Source organism: Chiroxiphia lanceolata, chromosome 7, assembly GCF_009829145.1.
Source record: "Chiroxiphia lanceolata isolate bChiLan1 chromosome 7, bChiLan1.pri, whole genome shotgun sequence".
Classification (NCBI taxonomy): domain Eukaryota; kingdom Metazoa; phylum Chordata; class Aves; order Passeriformes; family Pipridae; genus Chiroxiphia; species Chiroxiphia lanceolata.
Window position 1 is genome coordinate 10,627,794 of NC_045643.1, and position 10,828 is coordinate 10,638,621.

Genomic DNA, 10,828 nt, shown 5'->3' on the forward strand with positions numbered 1-10,828 from the left:
CTCTGCGAAGGACAGTTATTAAGGGCAGGAAGCTGAGGAAAGTGACAGCTGGATTGAGGTCAGTTTTACAGCACTGAGAAATTGTACAGCAATTTCGTTTGTTGAGGCAATCAGAGATGAGCATACAGAAGTTTGGGAACACCATTGTTCTGTAGTTTGGAAAGCAGATGACTTTACACATCACTGATATTAGCTTTGTCAGGTCAAAGAACCCAGTAAGTGGCAAAGCAACATTTCTAACGGTAAAACAGCATCTAGTGCAAAATAACTAAATTCTGCAACCCAATACCAGAAAGGAAGACAAGACTGGAAGGCTTAAAGTGAGGAGGTAACCATATATTACACCCGATCAAAGGAACTGTTTAAAACCTCCCCAAACCCTTTCTTAGGCAAGACTTACCTGTTTGATACCCTCAGGGCACTTCCCTTCCACTGTAAAAGGTGCACTGGGCCTGTTCAAGCACATGAAACAACCAGCATAGACAGGGCAAAATAAAGCCAGTGCACGTGCCTTGTTTTCAGAGCATTGTTTAATATTTCAAAGAACTGTAGTGCAGTTCAGCTTAGGTATTTCTTACCAAAATTAAAGTCACTTGCATTTCTGAGAAACATTCTAGACAAAGGAATGTTTCTCAGTGTGAAATGCCCTGTCATTTTTTCAAGCATTAAGTGTCTATTTCTAGTAAATCTTAAGAGGCAGGCTGTCCAGGCTCTCCCATAACTATGGCAGATGAAAAAGGTGATACATTTTTGTAACTTTTGAGCAGTTTATTACATAAAGGTCACATAACTCTATTTGCCTACTTTGTACACAATTGTCTAGTCTCACGCACAGTGGCTTCCAAGTTCTTCCTAGTACTGGCAAGCACCAAGAAATTCTGTAATAGAATATCAAGTGCCTTAATTAAGTTCAAATCAGGACCTTGGTAGATGGATCTTGCACCCAGTTATCAGGAATGTACAAATGTCTTTATTCAAAAAATACAAAATAAATTATCTGTAGGCATGGACAATGACTGTAAACAATTACACGTGTGTTAAATGAAATCCAGTAACTGATGGTTACAGTGATTTTTCAACACCAGCCTCACTTCAGTCACTATCCACCCTCTGACACTGATAGCTCAAGTTTTTAAAGTCAGAACTGTCAGTCTTCAACAGCACAGCTCATGATGCATCCCTACCCCAGGAATTAGAACATGCCACCTCCCATTCCTCCGCCCATGCCACCCATTCCTCCCATTGCCGGCTCCTTCTCTTCTTTGGGAACCTCAGTCACCACTGCTTCTGCTGTTGATAGGAGAGACGCGACACCGGCGGCGTCCATCAGAGCAGTTCTCACAACCTAAAAACAGGGAAGAAATAACTTAATGCCTGCTGGCTGTCACAGGAGGTGGGAGGAGAAGAAGCTGAGAATTAAGACTTTTAGGTTACCTTTGTTGGGTCTATGATTCCTTTTTCTACCATATTTACAAAGTCCCCAAGCATTGCATCATAGCCGACGTCTGACGGGCTCTGCAGGATTTTCTCAACTATCAATGATCCTTCGACACCAGCATTCTTTGCAATAGTCATTGCTGGGATTTTCAGTGTTCTCTTGATTATATCAATCCCTGCAAGAAAAAGGGTGGTCAGAGCTATGTTTTGCATACACTGCTCCCACTGCCAAGGCCTGCCTGCACCAGCTGCTGGAGGATCAATACAGAGAACAGTCTGAGCAAAAACATAATCTATTTGTATCAGTTCCAGGAGGAAAGGTTCTCTGCTACCTGACATTTGTCAACAAATGAAATATTTGTAGGATATTCACACACATTTTAGTTTTACTACATTTTGAAGAAGTCAGGAGTACTCTTCATGTGTAACATGGCACAAAGCCTTTTTCCATTTGATTTGCCACACAATCTCTTAAGCATTATTAGATTTTGCTTCTGTCTGCAATGGCTGAGAACAGTCAGCTCTAACCATTTGCCACTCTCTGCAGGGGGCACTGCTGCTTTACTGCTACTGGGTCTTTCACAGTCAAGTCAGGCACTCAGTGAAACCTCCCTCCCCCCGAAAAGCAGAGACCACCATACCAAGGGGGTGTGAGGTTCCTGAGATCAAGTAACTAAAAACTCCCTGGAAGCAATCTGCATTTCATCTGAGAAAGCCTCAAGTCAGGACAAAGGCTACTCGCAACACTTCCACACGCATTCCAGTAACTTCCTCACCAATTTTCTGATCTTCATTGGCTGGGGTTAAGGCATCTAACGCTGGAATGCAGCGGAGCAGCGCGCAGCCCCCTCCCGGGACGATGCCCTCCTCCACGGCAGCGCGGGTCGCGTTCAGGGCGTCAGTGACTCTGTCCTTCTTCTCGTTCACTTCAACGTCGCTCGTGCCGCCGACCTACAAGCAGCAAGGCACACGTCAAGGTCCACACGAGGAGCCCGGGTGGGAGAGCACTGCTGGCTAAACACTGCTGCCCCCAAACTAAACAACCAAGACCACTGACAAGTGCCAGAAAGCCAACCCAGCTTCTCCCGTGCTGGCAGCCTTCTGTACCTCAGCAGTCAAGAAACCCAAACACAGTTTTAGTTCATTATCTTTTAATACCTTCAATACTGCTACTCCATCAGAGAGTTTGGCCAATCGCTCGTTGAGTTTCTCCTTTTCATATTCACTGGTGGTGACCTCAAGCTGCTCGATAATTTCTTGAATGCGCTTTTCAATCTGAGCCTTTTCACCCTTCCCCTTCAGAAGCATGGTGTCATCTTTGGTCACAATGACCTCTCCCACTTTACCAAAGTCGTGAGGCTGAATATCTTCCACATTTAGGCTCAAACCCTCTTCTCCAAACACCTGAAAGAAATTACGTGGAAAGCTGGAATTCACAGGTTCCCCATACATCAATTTTTTATCTATAGGCACACGAACACATACAGCTAATGGTGCAAAATAATCACAGTACTGCAGTTGAACAACACTTTTCCCTTCTCCTGAAGGAGTCCAGGCATGCAGGTACCTCACAAACATTTCTCACAGAATGGAAAACGAGCAGCTTCTCACTCGTGCCTGACTCGTGTAGCTCACTGATTCAAAGTGCCTGGGATGTAAAGTAGTGTTACACAGTCCTCACAGAATATCCTGAGTTGGAAGGGCCCCACAAGGATCATCCAAGTCCAACTCCTGGCACTGAACAGGACAAACCCACGAATTACACCATTACAGAGCATTGTCCAAACACTTCTTGAACTGTGGTGCTGTGATCACATCTCTGGGAGCCTCTTCCAGTGCCCAACCACCCTCTGGGTGAAGAACCTCTTCCTAATATCCAACCCAAACCTCCCCTGACACAGTTTCATGGCATTTCCTCAGGTCCTGTCACCGGTCACCTCAGTGTATTTTGAGAAGTTAAAAATATTGGCACTTCACAGACTTTAAAACAGTTTGCTGGCTTGTTACTTTGTGCTGCAGTTAGCTTAAACATGAAGTTTTATTTCAATAGCCTCCTTTGCGTCTCAGTATCGTGCCATGGTTTTGAAGTATGTGTAACAAAAAGGCACGTAAAGGGACATTAATCAGTGCACCAAGTATATGCAAAGTTTAGTGCTAAGAAAACCATTCAGTCAATTCTACACATTTTCAGTTATTATATTTGCCACACTTGAGTTCAGGCAATTGTGAGACAATCAGTTTTACAAGGCAGCAAGAAAGCTTTGCTGTATTTCTAAGATACTGTCTTGGAGTTCCTCCTTCCCTTTAACAGCCTAAATCCTGCAAGGAAATCACGTGTGACTTCAGCCAGTTACAAGGATGCACCGCTCATGGTTGGCCAGGGCTGTATTACACAGCAGTTTTCAGCGTCCGCATTTTAAAAAAAACAGGAAGATTCTAATATTAGAGTTACTGTTACATTTTTGAAAGACAGAACACAGCCTGCAGCCCATAAAATACAAGCCAAGGACCGAAAAATACACATTAATTTCCCTCCTTAAATATCATTTAACATTTCTTAGAGCAAAAAGCTACTCAGAACATCATTACTTACAGCACCACCGGTAGCAATCGCCATATCCTTAAGCTGGTTTTTCCTGTTGTCACCAAAACCTGGTGCTTTTACAGCAACAACCTGAAGGCCAACCTTCAGCCTGAAGAGAAAAATTCAGAGAGCAACATTCTACATGTGTTCAGAGAACGAGTCTAATTACTAAATCCAATCACTTCAGTACAGCTCTACCAACCAAGCAAACAAGACACCTTCATGAACTGAGCTGATTTTGCTCAAAAAAGTAGTTAAGACACAACTGAGTTTTTGTCTGAATTGACACAAAGTATGGTGATGTCCAAAACTGCTGTTTCTTTGGCACAGACAAGAGAACAAACAGCACTACACCACAGAAATATGAAACATGCTCTCTTCTATGTACTCCTTTAAAAGGATGGAAATAAGAAAAAAAAAGCAGTATTTGTCTAAAAGAATGGATTTTAAGCCTCACCTGTTCAAGACTAGAGTGCTGAGAGCTTCTCCATCAACATCTTCAGCAATAATGACTAAAGGTTTCCTGTTAGCATTGGCGATTTCAAGAGCTGGAACTATGGACTGTACACTAGAAATTTTCTTTTCACTGATTAAAACGTAAGCATCCTGGAATTCACATTTCTGCCCTGCAGAAACAACACGCATTATCTAAACAATTCCATTACAAAACCACCAAGCATTCTTTTAACTTCAACAGCTATTTTGCAGCAACAGCTGCACTTTTTAAACTGCATTAAAAAATGAGACAAATTCTTTCCTCCAAGACCCCACTTTCAGTCCTGCATTGTTCTTGCAGGTCCAGTCCGATGTTAGCTGTCCACTCTTTGTGTAGAGAGGAAAACGAACCCCCAAAACTCCAAGCTTTTACCAAGTTAAAGTTTCCTGATGGGGAAGGACCCCCTGCCTTATTTGCTGTGGCACAAGCATAAGAGACTGTAAAGTATAACTATAATTATTTGTAATTTACAAAATTATTGTAATTTACCACTGTAAGGTATATGACATGGGTTGTTGGTAACTCACCTTTGGTTGTGTTAATAAAATATGGAGAGATGTAGCCTCTGTCAAATTTCATACCCTCAATGATTTCCAATTCATCATTTAGAGTTTTTCCATCCTGTTTAGATGCAAGAAAGTCTACATTAAAAGATCCCTTCTTTGTTAGCAAAAGCACAAGTATAACTTTAGCATACCATGCACAACAGAATGACAGCCTCTGAACCACACACCAGTTTCATGTGCTTCCTTTCCAAATAGAAGGAACAATGTTCAAACCCTGATCTAAGGGAGATGGGGAGGAATTATAATGGGAAACCATGTGAGCAGCAGCAGCTACATTCCATGAGACAAAACCCAGCCCTAACTGGAGAAAAGACAGTCACCTTGCACTTAGTCTGTATGTTGGCCAGTTCTTACCTTGACAGTGATCACACCCTTTCGTCCCACTTTTTTCATTGCATCAGAGATTATATTCCCGATTTCCTGATCTCCATTTGCTGATATCGTGGCAACCTGAAACAGTAAAGCATTTCATCTCATTTCACAATACAAGTCATTTGCTTTTTACTATAAGGAAAACCAGGATAACCATTTTCAGTTAAAATGTGACAAGACATGGCAGCTGACTGTAGCACACCCACCCCAGGACCCAAGATCTCTGTTGGAAGGGCTCACAGCTCTTGGACAGCTCCAGCACAGGAACAGATTCCCTGCACTGGGCTCACACACAGACCACCTGAATCTGCAGCCAGAAGGAGGTATAACCCACAGAGACCAACACACCTGGTGCCCAAGACCCAGCTGGGCACCCACCAAAGTGATCTGCCACATCCTCCAAACTCTGCCATCACCTCCCATCCACAAACACAGCTTTGCTCTCATCAATTCCTCCCAAGTACACAAATTTATGTTTTAAAACCACACTTAGGAATGAAACTTGAAGGTGAAAAAAACAACCTAATTCTGAACTAACTTCTAGCAGTGTAACTGAAGGCAGAATATTGGGAATGTTAAAATAGGAACAGGAAAGCATAACCATGAAGATAATTCATCAAAACATAACTTGGACCTTGATGTATAAAGAAAAATGCCCAGGTGTCACATGCACACAACCCAACTCCACTAAACCTAACTGCCCAAAACTTTTTTCTGAACAGCTGTGTAAACTTGGGTTACGTTTTATTGTGGTTTTTTTTTCTAACCTGTGCAATTTCTTCTGGAGTTGTAACAGGTTTAGACAGCTTCTTCAGTTCACCTATGATAGCATCGACTGCAAGCATCACCCCTAAACACAGAGAAAATACTTGTGAGTGAACAAAACAAGGTATACGGCACAGAAAAAACCCAAACCACCCACCCACCTACCCCACTGAACAGGTTTCATTACAAAAAAAAAGTCCACACTGCAAAAATGCATCAAGTTTGCATGTCCAAAAACCAATAGTTCTAGTTCTATATTGTCTTTTGTGTATCTGGTGACCTTTTTCGGAATTGGTGTGAGATATTTTGTCATGATTGAAATTTGTCACAAATTGCCTTCCATGGCAGCAGTAAATGCAGAAATAGGAGTTTACCTATGACAAGTAAATTAACGGCATATAAAATAATAGAAAAATGATTAGAAGAATGAAGAATTGTTCAGAGTCAGCAAGGTAATAGAAATAAGTATGTTCTCTGAGCATCACTTTTCATATAAAGGCTCTTCAAATACATGGCCCTCTTCAAAAAGAAGGCAACTTATTCAGAAAGTCAAATTCAGGATTAAACATTAAAAACAAGGGAAAAAAATTACCCCTCCTAATTTCTACTGGATTAGCTCCTTTGCTGATCTTCTCAAAGCCTTCCTTGGCAATAGCACGTGCGAGTACCGTTGCAGTAGTGGTACCATCTCCTGCTTCTTCATTCGTGTTGTTGGCAACATCTTGAACTAACTTAGCTCCAATATTTTTGTATTTGTCTTTCAAGTCAATTGCCTTTGCTACTGTCACGCCATCTTTTGTCACTTTGGGGCTTCCCCAGCTTTGTTCAATAATAACTGTTCTTCCCTAGGGTGACAAAGAACAAATATTAAAACCAAAGCCAACCCACAGCACGTTACTCTTAAGAGCTCAGCTGAAGATGAAGGTCCTTTTGAACAGCCAGAGCTGAACACCTTGCACAGAGCCTTCAGCTGGGACTTTTCAGCAAACACTACCAAGGTTCTCCAGAACTGGAAAAATGGCTCCAAGGTTTCATGCTTTCACAGAATGAGGCTTCACTCCTTACCCATAATGCTTAATACCACAGTCTGCAACTAAAGACAGACTGGCCTTACAGACAAAAATAATTGAAGAGATTCCCTCTAACGCTAATATTTTACCCAAAAATTAAATAAACAGCAACACAAAGAACTAAACTTGCAAAATTTCTATTAAACCACAATAAAAAGTCTTCGTGACTGAGAAAAGTAATACAAAGGCCAATTTGCTGCATGTGGTAGAAAGAAAAAAAAAGTAGAGACTTGCAAACCTCGCTGGTGACTAGCAAACAAAATTCAGAATACTTAACGAATTTAATGTGTTATAATAATTTCTCCAACACTGCAAGTTACCAAGCCTTTCCTCTCAGCCCACACTCAGATCCAACTGAAAAGCTAGACTATTCTACCCAACAAACACAGACACAGTTAACAGCGGAAACTGTGAACCACCCAGGGAATGCAGGGCAAATGCACCTGCACAAGAAGACTGCTTGTTCTCAGATGACTTCAATAGCTTGAACAGCTGCCCCAAACAACCACATTCCAGTTTGAGCTGGAGGGAGCAGAAACACAAGGGGCCTCCTCTGCTCCACCGCTAACCTGGAACTCCTGAGCTATCCTGACAGCTGGAGCTGTTGGAAGAGGGAAGGGAGAGCACCTGCCCCCCCTCAGCTTTGCTGCTCCCAGCGGACCCTGCACAAGTGTTCTCACCGGGTCTGTCAGGTCCAGCTCAGGGCTGACCACTCTGGCTCCTGCCTCAGTGTGGCTCCAGCTCCACCCGGAGCTGGGATCACGTGCCAAGCCAGCCCAGGACTCCCCTGCAGTGCCTACTGTGCTCCTGCACAGAGCCCAGCACATCTGCCTCAGCCACTGAGCTGACTCTGGCTGCCTGCCAGACACGGGCTGCTCCCCAAGTACAGCCACCCCTCGGAGCTACAGAGGAAAGGTTACGCTTCAGTTACTCAGGCTGAACTTGGGGAAGGGCTTACGTAAATTTACCTCTCTGACATAGAAAAGCTATGCCAAATAATTCATACCCTGGCTGCTTACCACTGTTTTATTCAACCTGCACTTTTAAATCTAAAAGTGGTTCAAGAATAAGAAAACTCTTCTCTGGTGGATCCTGCTACTAGGAAGTTCTTCATGTAGTCTCTCTAGTTTTGCCTAATTTTATTCTATGTTTTGCTACAATCTTACTCCAAATGTTTGGTTTGCAGCTTTGAGAAGAATGGCACAGCAAAACCTATTTCTCTCCAATCACATGAAAGGACAAAATCTGTGTTCCAGAAGCAGGGAACACCACCAGTAAACACACATGCATTTGGAATACTCCTGCATATTGAGAAGCTGAGCTCTCACATAAACTGGTTCTGTTGAACACTTTGGAGCATTATCAAAAGATTGTGTGAGACCACAAACCACATTCCTTAAAATGCAGAACAGTACCTAAAGGAAGTCTCCTCAGACTGATATTTATTAAAAACACTAAAAGCACAATCAGGTATTGCTGTACAATCCCCAAATTTCTACAAATACATAGAGAACAGCAGCAAAAGTGAGAACACTGGAACAAAAACCCATAAGGTTACACTAAGTTGCATCAGCAGCTGCCCTTCAGCCAGTGCACTCACAAAGTAGCCGAATCCAAAAAACCAGAAGTTAAATTAACTAACTACACTTAAACTTTGTTCGTTTATGGAAAATAGACACAGCTTGCTGACATCCAGTTCCTTAACCTCCATCTGCTCAGTTTATGGCATTTTTGCCTTTGGATAAACCTAACAGAACACTAAAAACATACAGAAAATACATGAATTATGTTACAGAGGCCAAGCAGCCTTGAGAAGAACTACCATGCACATGTATTACATGGAACAGACATTCACACGAGCCCAAAGAAAATCAGCGTCTCTTCCTTAAAAACAAAGCTCATTCCAAGCTTTACTGCACATTGCATGACTATGCAGGATACCACAGCCAGTTTTGCAAGAGACCTAGAACTCACAGGACAGACTATAGTGTAACATGAAGGAATGCCACCTCCACGGCATTTCACTGAAGCTGGTAACATTCACCAGCCAACAGAATGCTCAACATTACACTTTGGATGTGTTTCTCACCTCATTAATACTAAAAAAAAAAACCTGATTAACAACCGTAATTTGTAAAAACAACCCATCTGCCCCCAAGAAACAGAAAACCACACATGCTGATTAACCCACCCCACAACATAGACAGTTACATTATCTACTGCATTGTTACAAGCTATCAACTGAGGTAGTAACACATTATGCACATCACCTTAACCTTCAAGCCACTACACTGCACCTCTCACAGTAATCCGAGTGATTTTAATTTGTTACCATGAAAAGCACGTGCACTATTGTCACGCTTCAGGTGACAAACACCGGAATTCAGCTGCCTGCAGCTTTCAGCAGCCTGTCCATACCCTTCACCCTTTGCACTGCAGTTCTGCAGATGCAATCATGCAGCTCCACTGAGGGAAAGCTAACAAACTTCTGTGCTATGGTGTTTTCAACCAGGTCAGTGTTAAGTCTTCGATTACCTTTGGCCCCATGGTGACAGCTACAGCGTCTGCTAGAAGATCTACTCCTTGTAGCATCAGAGCTCTGGCGTCTGCTCCGAACTTCACATCTTTTGCATAGGCTCGTGTTAGATGGGGGGCGAGTGCTCTGGACACTGGTCTGATCTGACCGAGTACTGTAGATAAACGGAGCATGTCTGAAAGATTAAAACAAATGCAGAGAAAAAAAATCAGCATGATGGCTTCTCACAGCTGCTTCTACAGTAAAAGAAGGGAAATGGATTTAGGAAGTAAAGCCAGTGACCCTGATGAGCCTTTAGTTTTTCGGCTGGCTGGAACCGAGACACAGAAGCAGCTGCAGCGAACAGGGCTTCGATCCCCGCTCCCCACGGCGAGGTTCGCGCTGCAGCAGCTCCCCCGTGCGCGGCCTCCGCGCTCCTCCCGCGGGCCCTCCCGGCGGCGGGGCAGGACACGGCGAGGGCAGCGTGGAGCCCCCGCAGCTCCGAGTGCCCAGCGCGGCGGTGCCGGGGGTGCCCAGGAAGGCTCCCGCGCCCGCCGGCACCACCAAGGGCACAGAGGTGAGGGCCGGGCCGCCCTGGGCCCGCCAGGCCCCCACGCCGGCCCGGGCCCCGCGGGCACGTGGCCGCTGCTGCAGGACACGCGCAGCAAGGTCAGCGCCACCCGCCCCCCCCGGGCCCGCCACCGGCACGCGGGGGGCGCGGGCCGCGCTCCCGGCGCCCGGGCACGGCGAGCCTGCGGCCGCCCCCCGCCTCCGCCGCCCGGGCCCGGCCGCTCCCGCCGCGGAGCCCCCGCGGTCACCGCGGCCACGCGGGAACAGCCGCCGCGCCCCCCCGGGCAGGGCAGGGCTAGGCCATACCGGGCCGGGCCGGGCGCGCGCCTCCGGCCTTGTCAGGCGCTCACCTGCGGCAGCGCGGGGGCAGCTCCGCGGCTCTGCGGGCTCGGGGCTCGTCTGGCGCGGCGGCGGCGGCGGGCGGCGCTCGGCACTCACCGCCTGGGCCCCGCC

The 10,828-nt window shown here is 45.2% G+C and overlaps 1 protein-coding gene across 1 annotated transcript; it reads right to left on the reverse strand.

The window, feature by feature from the left end:
• Positions 1–512: 512 nt before the first annotated feature.
• Positions 513–10,828, reverse strand: HSPD1 (heat shock protein family D (Hsp60) member 1). The gene is made up of 12 exons (XM_032692713.1): positions 10,726–10,828; positions 9,826–10,001; positions 6,813–7,065; positions 6,223–6,305; positions 5,438–5,533; positions 5,045–5,138; positions 4,479–4,647; positions 4,031–4,130; positions 2,596–2,841; positions 2,214–2,388; positions 1,435–1,613; positions 513–1,345 (listed from the first exon to the last, which is right to left on the reverse strand). Exons 2-12 carry the CDS (start codon positions 9,997–9,999, stop codon positions 1,193–1,195), a joined length of 1,722 nt encoding a protein of 573 aa, XP_032548604.1. The 5' UTR covers positions 10,000–10,001; positions 10,726–10,828; the 3' UTR covers positions 513–1,192.